Source organism: Urocitellus parryii, chromosome 7 (genome assembly GCF_045843805.1).
Source record: "Urocitellus parryii isolate mUroPar1 chromosome 7, mUroPar1.hap1, whole genome shotgun sequence".
Taxonomy (NCBI): domain Eukaryota; kingdom Metazoa; phylum Chordata; class Mammalia; order Rodentia; family Sciuridae; genus Urocitellus; species Urocitellus parryii.
In genome coordinates, this window is record NC_135537.1 from 16,523,692 (window position 1) to 16,546,033 (window position 22,342).

Genomic DNA, 22,342 nt, shown 5'->3' on the forward strand with positions numbered 1-22,342 from the left:
CTCTGGTAAAAAGCTCGTCATGAGAAAACACACTGAGATGAGAAATCACACTGAGGAACAAGCCCAGGCAGCTCATCAGTACTCTTCCCAGGAACTGTCATGTTAGGAGAAAGGAGGTCCAACAAGGCATCCTGGCCTGGACCTTGGAGCAGGAGACTGACATTAGTGGAGAAACTGGTAGGAGCCAGTAAAGCCTGTAGCTTACTCAATGCCATGTTAACTTTTGAGTTTTGCCAATTGTGCTGTTGTTTACATAAGGTGTTAATGTTAGAGGAAGCTCAGGGAAGGGTACAAAAATCTACTGAAATTGGTACAAAATAAAAAGTTATTAAGATATAGACAGCTTGGCTATATTTAAGAAAGGAACTTACATAAGATTATATACATCTTCACAGTAAGTTGATCAACACCACAGTTTATTTGTAAACATGTTATATATGTCAATAATCAAATTGACAACACTTTATACATTTCATTGTATAAGATTAACATAACAGAAAACAATGCACTGTACTATTACAGTTTTGGTACTTTAAAATCTTTTAATACAAACTGTTTCTGAAACACTAAACATAAAAAAAGGAACGTGAATGGCAGAGAAAACAAACATAAAATAAACCAGTATTTCCCCAGAAAACAAATGAAAAAAATCATCTGATACAGACTTTAAAAAGGAAAGAAGATAAGGAAATCAGACAATAGCATTTTTTAAGTGACATAAAGTTGCATTTCTTTAGACCCACTGGAGAGGTGAAACTGTTCCCCTAGTAAGTTCTATTCCCTTTTTGATAGTCCCTATTTTCGTTGTCGTTTCTAAAGAATGTTTGCCATGGTTCATGAGGCAGTAAAGGGCAGGGGAGAAAAGGAGGGGAGGTGGCATGAAGCCAAATTAAATTACTTTAAACATTTGCAAAAAAAAGAAAGGATACAAATTTTTCAAGAATCTTCTTTGGCAAATAACAAAGTCTATATTATTTTAAGTTTACTTTTTTGTTGAACTGGATCAACATTTATAAGACTTAGGAGATGTATCTTTACATGAATCAATGTATAAATGAAACAAAGCTACATTCATACAGCTAAGCAGGAACATCAGCATTTCACATTTTGCTAACAGCTCTAAAAATGCAAACTCTCTCTCTGAAAGAGTATGAGAGGTCTTCAGCTGGGAATCAGATGATCACCGTCCTCACTGAACACAAGAAACCAGAGTGGACCCCGTATCCTCTCAAGTACTTTCCCTGAAGTTCATGATCATTATTAGGTTCTACTTCTCTCTCCATTCTCTCTCAAAGGAAGTACAGCAGCAAATCACTCCCATATTTTAAGCTTTCAACTCAGCAACAACTGGGTTCAATGTCAACAACTACAAACTTTCAATTCTTTATTAGTGTACATGTCATTACAGTTGGCTTAGATGGTTAACATGAAAATAAATAACTACAGTTAATTCAAACACATTAAAATGAGATTAAGGAGCCCTGATCAAAAGAAATACTTACAACTTTCAGTTGAAACTCTAAAAGTTACATACATACATACATACATACATAAGTAATAGGAATGTACAATATCAATTACTGGAAAAATAAATGAGTGATTCACAGTCATAAGAAATTATTTTAATATTAGTATGTAGTTCTCCTTTTATAGACGCACAAAACACAGACATGGTTTCTATCTTCTAGAAGTCAAAGTAGAAAATTAAACATTATGGTATTTACCCCAAACACAGCAAGACTGTGCCACAGGTAACCTGGTCCAAAATATTTAATTCTATAGATAGGCCATGGTATTAAATGCATGGTTAACAATTTTAAGAAAGGCATATATTTCCAGAAGTATGTTAAATACACAAATATCAGTCCCATAAATAACAAAAATCATCAGCAAAAAGTTTGGTTTTAACATTCCAAAATTTTCTAATATTTTAAGTGTTTTAGATATATGTTATTTGACCAGTTAGTTTGGTTACAGTTTTAAACTAGCAAAACCATTATCCTATAAGAGGAGCCTAAGCTAAACTATAACACTGCACAAACTTCCCAAGGAAGGTAACTTGAAAAGTCTTTAAAAAGTGATTCCAATTATTCTAATTAACATTTGAGATGCTAAATCAATGACTCAAGAAACACTTTGAAATTATTCAATTTTCCTTATCATTTCTTCCAAAACTACTAACAGAAATTTAAAAATCCAGATTGCTTAAGAATATGCCTTCACAATAGATTTATCATGAAGTGTTTTGATCCAAAGACATAGCCTTAAAGCTTCTTATATGTAATTCTAATCTAAACTCACAATCCTCAGTTTGAAAACATCAAATTCAATTTCCAAAAATATTCATTGGTAAAGCTACAAAACAAAACAAACAAACAAAAAATCAGGTGAAAACATGCAGCAGTCTCAGCTATGAGTGGAAAATAAATTCCATTTTTCCATAGACTCTATGAAAATATAAAGTCCAAAGTGAGTGACAACAGAAGTCCACATATAAATACTGTTTAAAAATAGAATGTTTTCCAAAGCTTCTAATGAGATGTCAATGAAGAGTCATAGCCTAAGACCTTATGAATCAAGGTTAAGTTATACATAGCCGCTGTTTACATACCTTCAACAATATCCAATTGATATACATAATTTACAAACATCCACAGGAATTCTTAATGCCCCATCATATCACCTCTCAATACCAGATGTTTACTGTTTTACAGTTTCACTACTTTAAGTACCAAGAAGCTTTTCAGAGAAAGAGTTATGTCTCTTCCCTTGATCCCCTAAAGTATCGGTAACAAAATATAAAATTAAACAAGATTTATGTCCGATAAACTAACATATAAAATTACCGTTGCAATATTCATAGTGACTGTTTATAAACTTAACAGTCATTATAAAGCCTATAAAGTATATAATTAGTATTACAAAAGAAATGCAGATTGTCTCAAGGTAAAAAATACAGTGCTGGCTGCTAAAAAGCACTTTGTTGCAATAAGATGTGCAATAATGAACAACATGTCAGAAAACATGAACATGTTCCCCCAATTTTAATATTAGTTAAGCAAGAATTGCACTGCCGCAGCAGGATGCTTTTTAGTAGCTGACACTATAAAGCTAACAGTAAGAAAAAAAAAGGCTGGAAGTGTGAGAGCAACATATGGTGTGATCAAATTATTGCAAATGAAGATTAGCAATAAGAAGTGAGGAAGGTGACCGTCCACTCCATTCTGATAAGATGCCATCTTTAAATATTAAGTTCTTTGCAGGAAGTGGAACTCCCATATCCACATAGGATGACGGTGAAAGCAAACTTGAAAAACTGGGCTCTGTGTGAATATCCAGTGTTAAAGCACCTTCCTAAAAGATAAAGTAACAAGATTAATTCAGTTTTACCAAAACCACTTAGCCAAATTAAAAGCACTTAATTATAACTAATGAGAAATAAGGATCTTGATTAGCTGAGAACTATTCATGGAATATAAACCACGACAGGAGATCAAAATATCTATCATATTACAAGCTCAAAATAATCCATGGCAGGAATTAATCTATACAAAAATGAAAGTACAAGTCAGACTGCAATGAATGCTTTGAAATAAACAGAAATAACATGTTATGAGACTGGGATAAGAAGAGGTTAATTTTGGGAACACTGGACCTACCTCAAGGTATAACCTAGTAGGAGACCACCTCTAAAACTCATTACAGCAATAAGCAATAAGCAATAATCCATGCACTCCCAGGTTTCTTAGAGTGATATATTCTCACCCACCTTCCCCCCAAACTCCAGGCTCAATCCTCCATCTATCTGAGCTGTGTTCTCAGCTATTTCCCATGCATCCCACACGGACCATGTCTCTAACTGAACTCTCCACATGTCTCCCACCTCTTCTTTCCCAGTCTTCTTTACACATTTAGCTAATCAAGAAATATGGGAATTGTTCTTGATTGCTCCCTTCCTCCACATCCTCAAACTTTTTCTCAAATTAAATTCATCATTAAGTTTTGCCAGTCTATCTCCAGAATATATCCTAAATTAGTTTACTTTATTCATTCATCACATCCAAGGCCAGTGGTCTCTGGAGTCGAGTACAGTACTGAGAGAATTTCAGAATTTCTCCATCTATTTATTATATCCTTATAAAATTTCTCTTCTGTGTGTTCTTATACTATACTTGGTTTATTGGTAAAACAGTATACACACATAATAAACAAACCCTTATTAGAGTTATATCTAAAATTGGTTTGGTTTGGTTTGGTTCAGTGAAAAGAATGTTCAGCTGTCAGCATCTCTTGAGAGATTACCATAGCCTCTGAACTGAACTTGCTTCTACCCTTGTGCCTTTCCAATGATAATTCGCACTTTACAACACTGAATCAGAAATAATGTCTCTCCCCTGAATAAAAGCCCTTAATCACTTCTCTTTGCACTTTGCATAAAATACAAATCCTTTAACACACTCTCCCTGCTCTCCTCTTCCACCTCACCTCTTGCCACTTGCCCTCCTTCATGAAGTGTCTGCCACCCTGACCTTCTTTTGTTCCTGAGTACTTTCCTGATATGGGACCTCTCTGTCTCCTAGGCTCTGACTGGAATACTCTTTTATGTCCTACAGATTTCACTTTACATATTACTTATCACCCTTTAAAATAGGCCTACCTTTACCATCCATCATAGGCTGATTCCTTCAAAGTACTTACTGAATCTGTAATTACTTACATATTTCAATGTTTACTTGACTGTTGTCTCACACAACACTACATTCATCATTAGTCTTATATATCACTTTTGCCTACCACTGAAAAAGGCTCTGGCATAAGGTAAATTCAAGTATTGACTAAATGAATAAATGAAATAAAATTCCCAAAATATTGATTTCCTAAGCTAGATCAGATGTTATGAACAGAAATATTTTACTCTAAAAATTTGTCTGTAAATCAAGTTTAGAATGACCTTTCCTTCCTAAGAGAAGACTCAAGATCCACAGCACTGGCCTCCAATGCTGCAACAAACAGAGGCATTTCACCCCACCCAGCATCTGGCACAGTGTGCAGACCCCAGCAGATGCTTAAAACACTGCTGCAGAACGTAGCACTGGTGAGGAGCAATGCAAGATTTAGTTTACAAAGACCTGGTCAATAAAATATGCAAGTCAATGAACTTAATGAATATAAGGCTCTTCGTTTAAAAAAGTAAAATTAGTGAATCAGTACTTATTTCATGTCTTGCTGCTGTGAAGACTCAAAAACAAATATAGAAGTCCTATGAATACTATAAAGTTTTCACAAATACCATTTGTTTGGCTGTTATTTTGGTTTTCATTTTGGTTCTGGGGACTGAACTCAAGAGTGGTTTATGACTAGACTACAACACCAGACCTTTCTAATTGGGAAGAGGGTCTCACTAAATTTCCCAGGCTAGTCTCAAACTTGCAATCTTCCTGCCTCAGCCTCCTGGGTCACTGGGATTACAGGTGTGCACCACCAAATCTGGCTATAGATAACATTTAGAAATTGCTTTTGTTACCTGGAATGAGTGAACAAAGTTAAGGACTTGTAGAGAGAGTTTCCTACTGGAATGCAAAAGATTTTGAAGGCTGAAAAACAAAGGGAAAGAAAGTTCAAAACAAATATAATGGCAAACTAAATTTCACAAGATAATTCAGCAATTTAAATGCATTTATGTATATATATACATTCTATTAATTATTAAAATTTTTTAAACACAATTTCAGTGATTTTCATCAATAATATTTTTGCCTACTAGGACAGTAATAGTGTTATCTTTATATAAAGATGCAGGCACTCTGAGGGACTTCCAACTCTGACACACACTTCAAATTTCCAAACGTTAAAGGATGACCTGGGGAAAAGCCTGATAGATTTAACACATAGCAAGCAACCCACATGAAATATTCTTCAAATCTGTAAATTGCTGAAAATCTTAAAAATCTTACAATATTTCCACTTTTTATTCATGTATGTTATTTTCAGAAGACAGCTGTTGAAATTATCAGGTGAGCACTTTCAACTTTCTGATATAAGCTATATTAAGCCATCTAAATAAATTAATTGTTATCAAATTTTGTTTTCCTAAATAAAACAGGGAGATCTGTGGCTATCACCTTCCAAGTCATCCATTGTGACAATAGGTCTCGGTGATATTCTTTCCTGCTATCCCTTCCAGCACTGCCACCTAGCAACCACTCCCAAAGAATCAGAGTTTAATGAAATAAAACCTGTGTGGTCTCTTAGAAGGGGGGGAAAAAATACATGTTCATTTCAAAAAAATGGCAGAAAGCAAAAAATTTTGGGATAGTCATAATTTCACCACAAAAGACAATCATTATTAATATAATTTGAGCATGTATGTGTTAAAAGAACACAAGATAAATTTTCTAAAGACATCTATATATTTTAAATAAGTTCATATTCCACTATAAGTATGACCTTTTTACCACTCCCTCACCAAATCCAGGTAACTAAATATAGTTAACCAAAACATGACAGGTTTGCTTTTAACTAATTTGTGATATAATGAAACCTAATTTTGAAAAGTATAGCAAAATCGTTAAATTAGCAATCTTTATTCAATCAATAAATACATAGAGCAATTACTACATTCATGTAGAAGAACAGTTTCAAATCAAGTAGATGAAAGGATGACAGTGAATACATATCCTTACCTTTCTTTTCTACAGAGGCCATGTGTGGCAATTTTCTTACAAACTTTCCGGTTTAATTCAGAACTGAACAGTGGAATGCCAAAGCACAACTCAAGAGGAACCCACTCTGCTTCTGTTGTGGCACCTTAAAAAAGATACAAAACTTATCCTTAACACCACGAATACTGATATGTATTGTATGAGCAACAGTAGCTCTTTAATCTGAGGTTCCTGGGTTTCTTCCACCCAGTGATCTGCACCAAGGGATTGGCAAGGGAGGGGAACTCAAAGAGACTCAAGTAATATCTGAAACAGAAAAGTATGCCTTTTGAGTATGTAAATGTGTCTAGGGAGAAGGCACAACACTTTCATCAAATGTTCAAAGCAGTCTTTTGCCTCATAAAGATATCTGCATGAGAGAATGAATCAAAATATTTACAGCAAGAATAATGAAATTGAAGTCACTATTCTCAGGTCATAATTTTAATAGTACTTGAATTTAAAAATGTTTTTTAGAAGATTCATGTTTAAAAGTCCATTGTGGATAATAAAACAAATAGTGACTCAACAGAAAAATTAACCCCAGAAATTAGTTTAATAAAATTGCAAAGAATTTTTTTGACATACCAGAGTTTTGTTTCACTGCTGAATCTACAGTTGCTTCCTCAATGACCATTTCAAATGATTCTGTACTGCCATTTACATCTGAGCCAGAAGCCAAATCAGGATCTCCTTATAATTAAAGGCCATATACAATATTAGGATTCTAGTAGTCAACAGAAGTTGTCAATAAGTCAGTCCTAACATAAAGAAGACTTCAGACAAGGGCTGAGGATGTGGCTCAAGCGGTAATGCGCTCGCTTGGCATGCGTGGGGCACTGGGTTCGATCTTCAGCACTACATAAAATAACGATGTTGTGTCCACCGAAAACTGAAAAATAAATATTAAAAAAAATTCTCTCTGGTTCAAAAAAAAAAAAAAGAAGAAGAAGAAGACTTCAGGCAATAGACATGGTGATAAGAAAGAATGAAGAATCACTAGTCTAAAGTCGGGGTTCTGAACCAAGAGAACACTGTAAAACATCAATGTCTGGAGCCAAGCATGGCCATCCCCAATGGGAGCAATGCTGTAGATACCCATGGATGTTAAACATCCTACCATATACAACCCCCACCACAAAGAATTATCCAGCTTAAAATGCAATCCGTGCCAAGGTAAGAAACCCTGACCTAAAGAAACCAAAATTCAAAAAGCAGAACACAAGATTTTCACATAGGTCACTATTAAAGTCATTTTCATACCTGTGGAGTTATCTGATTACATCAGTCATCTTCAAAATTCTTTTTAAGACTCCCTGCATCTTTTATCTTATAAGTTCCTCCTACATCTGACCTACTTCTCTATTCTTCTCCAACAAATCTTTTCTTTTGGCTAAAATAAGGTACTACTGTTTTCTAATTCCCTCTGCCTGAAAGGCTGCCACCTCCCCCCCTCCCCCCCAAAAATTCAAAGTTCAGTTCCAACTATCCCTACTTTAACAGACCTTCCCTGATGGCTCAAAATACACCTTGGGCTGAGATACACCTTCTCGTGACTCCTACCAGCCCTCTAAGCAGTCCTCCCCATCAGTCTTTTAACTTCTCACTTACCACTTAAAATAAGATCTCCAGCTCTTAAACAGGTTATTTATTGCTTACATGTTTTGTGAAATGAATGACATAAAAAATGACAGCTCTGAAATGACTAAGCCCTCTTCTCTGGAAAATGCCCCTGCAATATTTGGCAATTAGTTGTTGAAAGCATGTCAACTCCTTTGGCAAAAGATAATAGACCAGAAGTAGATATCTAACTCAAGGGGAGACATCTGGATGGGTAGCAATCAATCACATTTTCTCAAAATTTCAAACTAAATTAAATAGATTCAACCATAAGAGACACTTGAATTGAAAGGTCTTATAGAGTGAATGGACTAGAGCTGGCACCATGGCAACCAAAGCCAGATACAAGCCAATATTATAAAAGCATAAAAACAACAGTAAGCAGGAGAAGGTGATTTGAAAATGGATTTTTAGATTAAAAAGAATATAGCATAATAAGCTGGTGTTAATATGCAAGACGGATTGGAGATATAAACAGGACAGGAAGGCTAAGCAGGAAATGGTGTAATACAGGTTTATGGTATCAAGAACCAGACTAGATTGGCAATTACAGAGAATTAAAAAAGAAGAGAGAGGGAAAGAAATAATCATAAGAGATACTTCTAAAATCCAAATCACAGAACTTGGAAACTAACTACGAAGTCAATTTTAAAAATGTTTTTACAAAATAACTTGAATTTCGAAACATTACCCACCGAGGCTAACTTAATTCAAAGCCTATAAACACAGATCTGACAGTAAGGGGCTAAAGCCCAACAGCCATCCTGTATTCTAACCTGAGAGCATCACTTCTTTAATTTTGCACCTTGGAGTTTTCTCCACTTAAACAACTGAAGTTTGTCCAAATAATGATCCAGAATATCATTAACCAATTCAACATTCACATAAAGGTCTGCTGCTTTTTATATATTAAGATTGTGTTAAAACCAGTTATCTTAATTCAAAGAACTCAATTCTTAGCTAACCTCTCTCATCAGAAGCATCACTGAGTTTTCTACTTGCAAGTTGGCTAGAAGAATTCAACATGGTGATATATCCACAGAAATGCTGCAAATCCACTTTGTTCCTTAATATTTGTAATGCTTTATGAACACCCATATTGACACGAGTAAATTCTAAGAACAAAAAGATGATGTTGCATTAGTAAACAGTTCTATTACATAACACCAAACACTTAAAGATACTTTTCTTTCCTAAATAATTTTTGAAGTACTTTTATTCTTTAATCAATCAAGACTGAATCCAATTTTAAAAAATTCAATGTAAGAAAATAAAAACCCTTTTCATATTATTTACAATCTTCTAAAGACATTTACTATAGCAAAACAATTTACCTGCTAATAAGCAAGCAAAACAGGGAAATCTGGCAAATTTGCTAGTCTTCTCTTTTTAGTTCTATTATGCTTCAAATACTTATTTGGAGGGCTTTTATCAGGAAATATATTAAGTTATGGTTTTTAAAAATATGAATATTCTTTTTAAAATTTATACTAAAAATCATATTTGAAATCATATGTCTGATAAATTATTTAGATATTAGCTTGAGTTTTCATTAATATGTGAATGAATAAATGAGAAAGATGCTCTATATCCAAGTGTAAAGATATTCTGCTTTAAATTCCCATTAATCAGTTCTTGAAATTTTAAATTTCCATTTATTTCTATTCATTTATATTTTAGTGGTGGGGTTTGAACCCAAGGCCTTGTACATGCTAAGCAATCTCTCTACCACTGAGCTATAGCCGCAGCAGTTCTTAAGATTTTATAAAACTTAAGATCCTATTGTTACTGTCCCTCCCACATGTCACTATCCTGTAGCTCCGGGTAAACAATTATTTTTTCCTCAGAATTTATGAAGTATTATAGGATTAAGTAGAAAAGGTAGATGCAGAGAAATATTCATTTCTGAATAGAGACTATTTTGAGAAAGAAATCTCTATTCTCCAGATTTTATACACATTTATTCACAACAAGCAGAAGAAAGCATCTTAATTTCAAACATGGTAACATATAAAAAGGAAAGCAATATTAACACAACCTCCTTCCTTTCCCCTACTTTGGAGAAGAGGGGAAAGTAAGTGGTGATTAACTTTGTAGAAGAACATTAAGTTCTTTTAGGAATATAAGTTCAGTTATTTGAACTATTCACTATTCTCTAAAATCTATGCAATATGGCTCTAAAAATCTGAAAAACAGATTACAATGCAACAGTTTTATATGAAGCAGGAAAGAGAAGTGCTATATAAGTGTAAGGTTTAATCATATAGAACTTTTCTTTTGAATACAGTTGATCCTCTGAATATGAGAGTTCTGCATCCACAAATTCAACAAGCCAAGATCAAAAATATTTGGGGAAAAATAAGCTGCAGCTGTATTGAACCGACTTTTTTGGTCATTATTCTTTAAAAAAAAACACTATAACAACTATTTACATAGCATCTACAATGCAGTAGATATTATAAATAATCTAGAATATGCTGGGAGATGTGTGTCAGTTATAAACATCTTCTATAAGGGACTTGAGGATCTGCAGACTTTGATATCCTCTGGGGGTGGGTGGGTAGATTCTTGGAACCAATCTTTCATGGATACCAAAGGTATCATTTCTTAATATTCAAAAGAGAAAAGTTATCTTCTATATTACAAAAGGAGAGATGAATTTGTTTTCACAGAAATTTTCTGAGCATCTTCCATCAAATGTACTATAGCTTATATCCAATTCTAGAGATAATAAACAAAGCCTCCTCCTCTATTTCTCACTAGCTTGACTCAGCACAAACTCAGTATCCACTCAAATCCCTTCTAGTACCAAAAATGAAGTTTAATAGCAAAAATAAATGCTAAAATTAAAAGAAATATATGAATGTGCTCTGCATACCATAAAATTTATACAAATGTTTATTAGCATCCATTTTAAAACTATGTAAAATTTTTAAATGATTATAAATTAAAATACAAAAGCATTAAAACTCTAGCAGCACTCCATAAGTGTATATTGTTTGTATACACAGATGGATTTCCAATGACATTGAAAACTGCTTTGAATACTTTGAAGAGTCTCTGAAAAAGAATGTATCAAACACATGGTAAAAAATATAAACTTCTTAGGCACAAAATATTCCCCAATTCTGGCTTCTCCCTCAACCTTCAAACAACCTCTCAAGGAACCTCAAAAGCAAAACATACAGAAAATCTTCCATCCAGGCAAATATCTACTTACTCTCTTCACTTCCAAGACAGACTAATATTCTTTCAAAGCTACTAAATAAGTCTTCATCTATGAGTTCCGAGGGAAAAAGCACATGACAAAAAAGCTACCTTTTCCAATATGTTTAAATAGCAGAATGGTAAAAATCTAGAACTTAAAAATGTTAAGAATTCACTTTCCATCATGTTTTCCATCAAACAGTTGACATGATTAATGATAAAGTCAAATGGAAACAATTCAAAGAGTACCTCCTTGCAGTTCTGTTTCATCAAATGGAAACGGTATATGGACAGTTTCTCCTATCCCATGTAAACCATGTCCCTAAACATAAAGAAACAAGAGTTGAAAGGTATACAAGAAACCTACGTTTCTAATCACTGATACACAACAATAAATAAGATTGTGTCCTATGATGCTATTTTCCACATAAATACTCCATCAGAATGCTTTCAATGATTTTTTATTTTTCTACATCCAACAATGACAATCTTATGTATATGTGAACATATAGGGCGATGTTTCTCAAATTGAGCACATGAAAAAAAACAGAGGCTAATTAACAGATAAATCGGGTAGGTGCAAATCAAATGAAGAATGAATGAGGTAAAGTGCACGAGCACAAGGTTAGCTGTTGTTCTGAAAGAAATGCAAGAATCCCCAGTAACATGGCATACCAGAGACAGGAACAAAAACCTCAAAAACCCACCCTGAAATGGCATATAGCCAAAGACACTTGATACAACAATATATCTACATATAATTAAGAACAAAACAGTCACCAACTGTTTAAATAAATTATGGCACATATTTTCATGCAGCTGTTAAAAAAAAGGAGGAAGCCCTTTATGAACTAAAAATGGGAAAATCTAATGGAAAAAGCAAGGAGAACATTGGTGTATAATTACTCACATTTACATAAAGAAGGACACAATAGAAACTAATAAATGTGATTATCTCATATGAATGATACATGAGTGCAAAATGGGTAGACAGGATTGGAAGGGGCTTTCTTTGTACCCATTTTAGTAGCTATTTATTTATTTATTTATTTAGTGCCAGGTATTAAACCCAGGGGCAGTTAACCACTAAGTCATATCCCCAGCCCTTTTTATTTTTTATTTTAAGTCAGGGTCTCACTAAGTTGCTTAGGGCCTCAATAAATTGCTGAGACTGGCTTTGAACTTGTGATCCTCTTGCCTTGGCCTCCTGAGCAGCTGGGAATACAGGTGTGTACCACCATGCCCATCTAGTATTTTATTCTGAAGCATAAATAAAAAAATTATCTTAAAAAAAATCTGTCCACCCATGCCAATGCCATTCCAATGTTATAATTTAGTTTCATCTATCACATTCAATTACTATTCATATGAATTTGGTTATTGTGTTTTAAAGTTTTGCTTATATGCAATTCCTCAAACTCAGGAATCTCTGATATATCCAAGAGAAAGCACACTTATTTTAGGAGAATGAATATATTTAACAGCTCTTTTGTATCCTATTGATAAAATATATAACTTAATCCTAAACTGGGTGATTGCAACTAAAACCATGATTTTAATTTTTAAAAAAACTTAATTTGTAATTTTTAAAAAATTCCAAAAAGGTGAAAATTTTCAGTAAAATATAATAAAGGAGGCATTCTTTTTTTTTTAACAAAAGCACAATTCTTTAACTAACTAACGCTTTAAAAACAGGTGTCATCTACTTATTTGGTTATATTTTTCTATCCCTGTTTTTCCATGCCAAAGAATTAATTTAGTTTGACTTTTTGAAAACTTACTGCCTATAGAATAGACCTGGGCAATCTCACCATTGTTTTACAGGTAAGGAAAACTAAGGCTCAAAAAAGTGAATGGTTCATCAAAAGTGACAGAAAAGAGTAATGGGTCACCACTGCCCCCTCACTCTACTTCCACTGTCATTTTCACCGCAGTCACATCGGTGAGCTAAGCACCACGCTAAGCATTTAATCAATTATCCATCTCAGCCATTTCTTTCAACAATCTGATAAAGATATGGACTTTGTTATCTCCAGGCAAGAAGTAAAGACACTAAAGTTCAGGGAAGTTATGTAACTTGCTCACATGACTAATAAGTGGTAGAACCAAGATATGAATTCAGGCTGTCTGCCCTGATCACATCCAGCCAGTTTCATTATGTTCTCTCTCCCTAGCACCCCTACCAAATGTTTTCTCTGGCTAATTTCATCCTCTCAGATGTTTAACCACCACCTATGTGCAGACATGGACACTAGGACATCCTCCCCGTCCAACCTTGTTTGAATTTCAGATTATCCCCAATTGCCCCTCTATCACCTGAACAGGCACTTTATATACACCATGCCCAAAAATAAAATCACAATTTCCATCAAAATATTAATTTGTAACATGTTTTAAATTCCGACAAACCAGCTCTTCCTCCAGTATTCTCTTGAGTGGTGGCATCAGCAGCACCCTTGTACCTTCACAAGCCTACCAACCGGGAACCATTCCACCTCTTCCCACAGCCTTCTCAGACATCTGCTTATTTCTATTTGTTTGTAGTAGTTCTTAAACCCATTATTTCTTTTCTTTTCTTACCATTTCCCTGACTTAACCCCTTAACTAAACTGCTACACACCACACCCTAATCTATCCTCTTGTTTCAGGTGTCTTCACCCTGTCCATCCATTCTCAGTATGGTTCCCAGGCTGAATCTTAAAATACACTTGATGATGTTAATTCTTTGCTTCTTAAGTGCTGCCACAAATCTATAAGCTAAAACCTAAGCTTGACAGCAGGACATTCATGATATACTCCAGGGTTTGCCTGTTTCTCCAGACTCATTTCTGACCATGATCCTAAAATGCTCCAATCCACCTCTCAAAAGTACCAAACAACTTGCAGACCCCAGAATATGTTATGCCACTTCATATTCCTATTCATTTATTCATCAAACATTAATTGAGCAACTACTAGGAGTCAGTGCTATGTTAGTTCTTAGGGAAACATCAATAAAGGGGGGAAAAGAAACCTCCCTGCTGAGAGATTTATTCATGCTGACCCCTCTGCCCAGCCTGGCTCTCTTAAATCCTCCTCTTATACTTACCTGTCTCTCGCTTCTCTAAGGAGCTTAGCCCCCAATTCCCAAGGCTGGATTAGGTACTTCCCTTTAAACAATGGAGATAATTCTATTCAGCACAAAGCATAAATTGAAACTTATCATTCAACTTTTCCCACCAGACTTAAATTGCTGAAGACGGAAAAGATGTCTCATTTGCATATCCATATTAAGTAGCACAGAATTTAGCACATTCCACTGCTAGTTGAACTAATTACTGAAATCTCAATTAGAGATTTCAGTTATGAAAAAGTACACTACATACTTCATATGCATACTCTCATTTCGTTCTCTCAACAACTCTATGAGCGTACATTTCCCATCTCATCACTGGCTGCTATTATTATTATTTGTTATTATATAGTACACACTGCCATCTCTTATTTTATAGAAAGGAAATAAATTATCAGGAGTATTACAAAAATGTCACATAGCCCAAGAAGTACATGAAAGGAGATTTGACATTATTAGTCATCAGGATATGACAAAACAAAATTGTAATGATACTCCACGCTCCCTATAGTGGCTATGACCAAACAGCCAGATAAATATCAAGTGGTAGTAGGAATGCAAACTGGAACAGAGACTTCGGTCAGTCTGTTCTGGCAGGCAGTTCCTTAAATGGTTAAGCACAGAATTAACACATGACCCAGCAATTCCACTCCAAGGTATATACCCAAGAGAAACAAAACACATGTCCACATAAAATGTGTACACAACTTAGTATAACGGCACTACTCACAACAGCCAAAAGATGGAAACCCAATTATCCATCAATGTGGTATAGCCATACAATGAAATATTAATTTAGTCATAAAGAGGAACAAAGTACTGATACATTCTTTAACATGATGAATTTTGAAAACATTATGCTAAATCAAAGTCAGTGTCTTTCACACACAAAACAAATCTATGATTCTATGTACATGTACACTCAAGAGTAGGCAATCTGTAGAGACATTTGTGCTACTTAGGGGTAAGGGGGAAAAGAACATATGAGAATGATAACTAAATGGTACAGAGTTTACTTCTGAGATAATGGACATGTCCAAAACTGAATATATTAACAACTGCATATATCTGTAAATATACTGAAAACCACTGAATTGTATAATTCAAATTCATAAACTGTATAGTATATGAATTATATCTCCATAAAACTATTATTTAAAAAGGATGCTGGCCAAAGAGCTAGCAAAAGTGAGGTTAAAATTCAAACCCGACTCTAACTTCAAAGCATATCTCGTTTCTTCCATCCCCATAATGTCAAAGGACCAGGACTAAAACCCAGATCTGATTCCCTGTTTCAACTTTATAAATCTGAATTACTGATATCTGATTGAAACTCAGTAGAAAGCTAGGCAAATTATGATCTTTACAATAAAAATCCCAAATTAATTTTCTGAAATGATGTAAGTGTACCTGAATTAAAACCGCAGAATGTGTTAAAGCATCATTCAACATCGTGAGTACATTTGACGTAGGAACTACCCCAGGATCGTGACCCCAAGATGTTATGAGTAATCGATCATAACCCTATTGGAAAGAAATGAATAAAAGATAGAATGGCAGTTAAAAATAAGAAAAAAAAATTTAAAGTTATCTATAATACTGCTTACCAATTTCTACCCTTAAAATTTTTAAGAAAAACCCCACATACACACCTGGAATATATCTGGGAGTTTTCGAAGTCTTGTACCTTTGGACAGTAAGAGAGATGGTGGTCCTTGCCCAGTGATAAAGTAAATGTACAGTTTAAACCAGACAGAACTGACTTCTGGGATAGCTGGTCCAATATGCTACAATCATAAAAGAGGTAAGCTCAAGTTGTAATACTTATATGAAGAAAACAAATTTCACAAGTGATCAAGTATAATAGTCTTATAAACAACAAATGCCTCATATAAATTTAAATTATCATTGTCCTTATAAAAGTAAATGTTAAGTGTTTGACTAAAATAATTTTGCTTTATACTGTAATTAAGAAGGCACATCCTATCCCTGCAGTTAAGAGACCGGACTGTATAAGTCTGAATCTGGGCTTCGCCCCTTCACCATATCTCCACTCTTTGAAAATATAACTACTTCCTAGCTAAGTATATAATAGATGCAATTGATTTATTTTTAAAAAGTAAAAGACCAGAAGTAGTTTTCACATATGAATTCTGGAATTAACTAGAGTTCTAGCTTTCAAGTACCATCTCTGGCTAATTCAGCACCACAATTCCCTTTTAAAACATTTGATTTTTCTGATTAAATTTATCATACCCTTCAAAATGATGCAAATTTTCTTCTTGGAGCACCCCAGAACATTCTCTTGAAAATATTTTGCACATGAATAAATTTTAATCTAATGTGTCACAAGTCACTAGATGATGCATCAATTAAATATACAAATTAGACTTCATAAATTAAACATAATAGCATAAAATATACAAGTGCTTTCTAAGTCAGTTCTTTTAATATTTGGTATCTGCAAATTGAACATTAGGAAAATAAAATCATTTTCTTTTCTTTTTTAATAACTTTTATTTATTTATTTATTTATTTATTTTTAATGTGGTGTTGAGGATCGAACCCAGGGCCTTGCACGTGTGAGGCGAGTGCTCTACCACTGAGCTACAGCCCTAGCCCCATATTGAAATGATGGTACTACCAAGTGCATCTTCCAAGTGGGGCTTTACCTGAGGAGTACAGCTGCTGATTGGCCGGATTTCATTGGTGAGAGGAGCCATGGAAACAAGCAGAGTATAATTTTTGTTTAGAACTCTGCTGCAAGTGGCAGGGTCCAAACCAAGGAGGCTTTCACAGCGTAAGAGATCCAAGGGAAAACCTGAATTATGATTAAGCACACAGAGAATAAACCAACCATGTGAAACAGAAATACTGAAGATATATTATTGATAACTGCCTTTAAGCACCCCTGAGTTCGATTCTGGTACAAAAAATAAATAAATAAAGATTGAATACCTCTATTTTAAGAAGTACCAAATTTCCAAGGAGACCGTTAAGACATTTTGAGATACAAAGTTTTTATTCTGTGGTCTAGAATGAAACCTGTCTAATGCTGTTTCTTCAGTCTAACTTCTACTTTAACAAAACAAGCTTGTTTTCCCTTAATACCCAGCCACTATATGGCATATTACAATAACCTAAGTACCAAGGGAAGCTGTGTCCCCCTCTCCCTCAGCTTCTAAGTGCTACAAAAAGAATCAGTCAATTCTGATTTTGGCACAGGGACAAGCACTCCTCATTTAGAAATCTGTGCCACAGACCACTGGTCCATAAAGCATGGACTCCGGGTCCCTGTTCTTAATCTTTTAGGAAAACACCAAAACCTACTGCTGTCTAAAATGAGATGTTTAATGTTGAAATAAACTACAAATCAGTGCACTATCTCCTCCCTCAAGCAAGAATGCATCTTAAAAAAATACAACCTAGTGAAAAGGGCAACTGAGCATAACCATCACCAGGATTTTGGTCTTTAACACCACTCCCCGGGAAAAAAAAACTGTGCTCCTAAGAGAAACAACCAATTTCAGGGTTGGGCAGAATAAGTACAAGATAAGATCAAATCTTGTTTTGACAGAAAGTAAGGAAACTTATATAGAAAGACATCTTTCAACGTTATGCCACTATCTGATTGCATAACCTAAAATTTGGTAGCAAAAAAAGGTTACTTATCAATAAATGCAAGTGCTTCAGACTCTTGGCATTTGGTGATTTAGTATTCTCAGTTTTAACTATTTAACTATTTATGAATGATCTCAAAAAAAGAGCCCCCAGCAAATGACAATTTATGATTCTGCTAAGACACAATAAGAGTATAATAGTAAGTCACTAGATATTGAGTGAGTCCAGCCTATTCAGCTAAACTACCTGCCTACTTTGTTCTCACCTATTTGACAACGCATGTTAAAGTGCTACTTGATTCCTTCCTTAAATTTTTAAACTGAGCTGAAGAGAGAGCCAGATGCTAGTGAGAGAGAGAAAATGAAAATGGACATAACTAAGAAAATGATGCTTCTTGGCTAGGAAAAAACAGAATTTTTAGGTAAATAAAATTAAATGTTAATTTAATTTCATTTACCTAAAAAATGAGGATTTACAAATGAGGATTTACAGTGGCAATGAGGATTTACAAATTCCCAAGATGAACTCTTGTGAATGTCCAAGGACTTGAGCCAAATACTGTTCCAGGAGTGCCCAATTGCAGCTGAATCCAAGAATCACCTTTTTTAAAACACACATTCCTGGGTGTCTTTCTCCAACTTAAAATCTTCTGAATCACGCACTCTGGGTAGAGATTCTGGTACCATCAGTGCAACTGACGTCACTCATAGTAACTTAGTGACAGAGCAACAGCCACTTCAGAGTTCATCAACACACAAAAGTGCTACTACTTCTTTTTATTTGTTTTCATTTTCATATTTCAAAGTAAAATACTTTACTGAATACTATAGAAGCATTTGAACAAGAGGTTCAAATGATAGAATCTATCCTTCTCTCATTATCCTCCTACATTAACTAAATTTGAGCTTTTGTTTATCCCTCAAGAGCTGATTGATGCCTATTCTAAATTCCATTCAGTGAGTTAAGTACATATTCCAACTCTATTTGTAGGTAATAAGATTTAAATACAACAAATGAGAAGACAGGAGAAAACGTAAAATAAAGTAGAAAACAGTTGGCAAGGAAATTCATAAAGCAGACCTCAGTTATAAATTCAGTATCTATACAATACTAACTATATATTACTACGATACTAATTATATATTATATATTATATTAAACAACACTCTTAAGTGATGATTAAATAAATGAGCAGGATCTTTTCAATGTCTTAGGAATACATTGCTTATGATCATGTCTTCAAAATTACATATATTTAACATACCATAATTGGGTTGGTCTGGCTGAGCATTTTGTGCAACTAGGTCTTTATTATGTCTCAGAAATAGTATTGTGTTTCTCAGAGTAAGTGCATGATCAAAATATCTCTGTGCTTCTCCTTCACCAGTGCTCTGAACCTAAATCAAAAGAAAACAGATTTTTGCAATAAATACCACTTTCATGCCATTAATTTCAATAATCATGTAATAAAGATATTAGACATTATTTAAAAGCAACAGATCAAAAACTTGCCCAGGGGGCTGGGGTTATGGCTCAGCAGTAGAGCGCTCGCCACGTATGTGCAAGGCCCTGGGTTAGATCCTCAGCACCACAATAAAAATAAATAAAAAGTTATTGTGTACAGCTACAAAAAAAATAAATATTTTAAAAAAACTTGCTCAGGCAATGCTGAAAAAAATAATAGAAATTACTCCAACAAGTAAAACTAATAATTTTAGCAAGAGAATACTAACTTAGACCATTATATAAGTTATAGGTCCATATATCATTCAAATAGGGTGCTTAAAAACTCTAAAACCCATATTCTGCTTCATTCAATAATTACTCCAATCCACAGCCCCTCTAATTCTCATCACTTTGCTCACAATTTTGTATCATCAGTTACGAGGCACACTGGAATATGTGAGTGAACATGGATGTTGGTCACTGATGGACACACAGCTCAAATTCATTCACCAAGATTTACCTAGTATCTCCTACATAACGTGACCAGTCTGGGAGATAAAGACTAAACAGACAAAAGTCTTGACTTCACTGGCCTTATATCTAATGCATGCTCTTTGGACAATGAGTCTGTCACCTGTTTTTATTTATCTACATATATATAAATAAAATAGTTTTGTTTACATATATCCTAGGAAAAAAACACAAAAAATGGAAAGAGAGGTCTAAAGGGAAGATATAATTAAATTTAACTGGTAACAAGATCAACTAATTAAGCTTAATGACAATCAGTGTACTTAAAAAATAGCTAAGAAACACTTTTAGAACTAAACTTCAGCCAAAAACATTTTCCCAAGAATGACTATGTCGTTAAAAAACAATATAGATATATAACAAGTAAAAGAACAGATGTGATCTTGAAACTATAAATGATAAAAAAGACTAGCTGAATATAAAAAATATAAAAACCAGGAAAACAGAACTTAAAATTGCAGGAACATGGTAAAATGTAATTAGCAAAAGATGATACACTATAAGAAATAAGGTTAACAAGTGATCTTAAAAAGCACTGAAGGAATAATGAAGCATATAGAACAAAGTAAAACAGACCACTTAATTGCAAGGATTATCTCATATGTATTTTGCATTAATTAAAGTAAAACTCCTATGAAGGAGAAGCAATAAAAAATACTTAAAATATAAAAGAATTACAGGATCATCAAAAATTCTCTAAATAGCACATTTAATATACAGAGTTCATTCAGAGCTCATTATTAAATTATTAGCTAAGGAACAGGTTAGGCACACCAACTGTCATATATAAAGATGAGCAGAAAACAGAATAAAATATCCAGGGTATAAAAAACACCAATAAAGGCCATCAAAATTTAGAGCTAAGAAAAACTAGGGCTGTACTCACAGAGAAAAAGGTGGCTAAGAGCAAATATGGCTGAAGTCTTCAAGATGCTAAAAGGGATAGTAAGAGCGGACATAAATATGAAACCAGGGACACTGTTCCAGGTTCAAGATAACAGGAACAAAAACTTCAAATAAAATGGCTTAAAGGGTAAACTTAAGAGTAACACCAGAAAAAAGGGTTATTTTAAAAAAATTCAGGGGCTGGGGATGTGGCTCAAGCGGTAGCGCGCTCGCCTGGCATGCGTGCGGCCCGGGTTCGATCCTCAGCACAACATACCAACAAAGATGTTGTGTCTGCTGAGAACTAAAATAAATAAATAAATAAATATTTTTTAAAAAAAATTCAATTTAAAAAATTACATACAGATGAAGATTTCTATGCCCCATTTCTCATTATAACATATTAAGAGATAGATGAGGTAGACATACCACCTTAAAAAAAAATCATAAAATTAATTTGCCCACTCAGTGTTTAAGTCTAAATGATTGCCATAATACTAAGGTGGGGAATGACTAAGAATAAGCAAGAATACGCCAAAAATCCATGATAATCAACAGTCAATATAAATGATATTTCATCAAGCTAGGAAATATTTCAAATGCTCTGCCATCCCTTAAAATGATACCTAAACTTACCTTTTCTAGTTCTATAAGAAAGCTGTCCAGAGATTCATCTGAGAGTTTGCCTACTTCAAACATTGTGACTGCATGACTTTTCAAGTTCTGCAAAAAAGAAACAAAAATAATAAAGTTAAAGATAAACATAATATCTTATATTTCTAATATTAAGTCTTATATTTCTAGGACTTGTAGAAATTAAGCCTTGTAATTTCTCATTACACTTTCCAATACAGTCAAATTTGAAAATAGGTGAGATAAGGAGCTGATTCTTCCAATTACAAAAGCAACCCTTACTAAAAATTATTATATCCCCTAAGGAATATAAAACAAATCAAATGTTTTCAGAAATAAATCCAATACTTACACAAAGTTATAAGAGCACTGAATTATTTTAATTTGTACACATCTTTATATTTAAACAAACATTTGACTTACTGGTGAAAGATTTCCCATCATTAAAAAGGCAGTAAGAGTTGAATCAAATAGGAAGGCAATACGCTTCGTATATCCTGTAGACAGACTCAAACTGCTTAAACTAGCTGTGTCAGCTGGAAAAAAAAAATCATAATTTAAAAATTTTAGGCAAATAAAAATTATT

The 22,342-nt window shown here is 34.0% G+C and overlaps 1 protein-coding gene across 1 annotated transcript in view; it reads right to left on the reverse strand.

Moving 5' to 3' along the window:
* Positions 1-415: 415 nt before the first annotated feature.
* Positions 416-22,342, reverse strand: part of Fam91a1 (family with sequence similarity 91 member A1) — a 39,472-nt gene continuing 17,545 nt past the window's right edge. Inside the window, exons 13-24 of the mRNA XM_026407667.2 lie at positions 22,180-22,292; positions 21,760-21,846; positions 19,526-19,658; positions 17,313-17,461; positions 16,293-16,427; positions 16,051-16,164; positions 11,778-11,850; positions 9,287-9,436; positions 7,290-7,394; positions 6,684-6,807; positions 5,525-5,594; positions 416-3,354 (exon numbers count right to left, since the gene is read on the reverse strand). Coding sequence (XP_026263452.1) covers positions 3,169-3,354; positions 5,525-5,594; positions 6,684-6,807; positions 7,290-7,394; positions 9,287-9,436; positions 11,778-11,850; positions 16,051-16,164; positions 16,293-16,427; positions 17,313-17,461; positions 19,526-19,658; positions 21,760-21,846; positions 22,180-22,292 — 1,439 coding nt within the window. The 3' untranslated portion in view covers positions 416-3,168. The remainder of the gene's footprint in view (positions 3,355-5,524; positions 5,595-6,683; positions 6,808-7,289; positions 7,395-9,286; positions 9,437-11,777; positions 11,851-16,050; positions 16,165-16,292; positions 16,428-17,312; positions 17,462-19,525; positions 19,659-21,759; positions 21,847-22,179; positions 22,293-22,342) is intronic.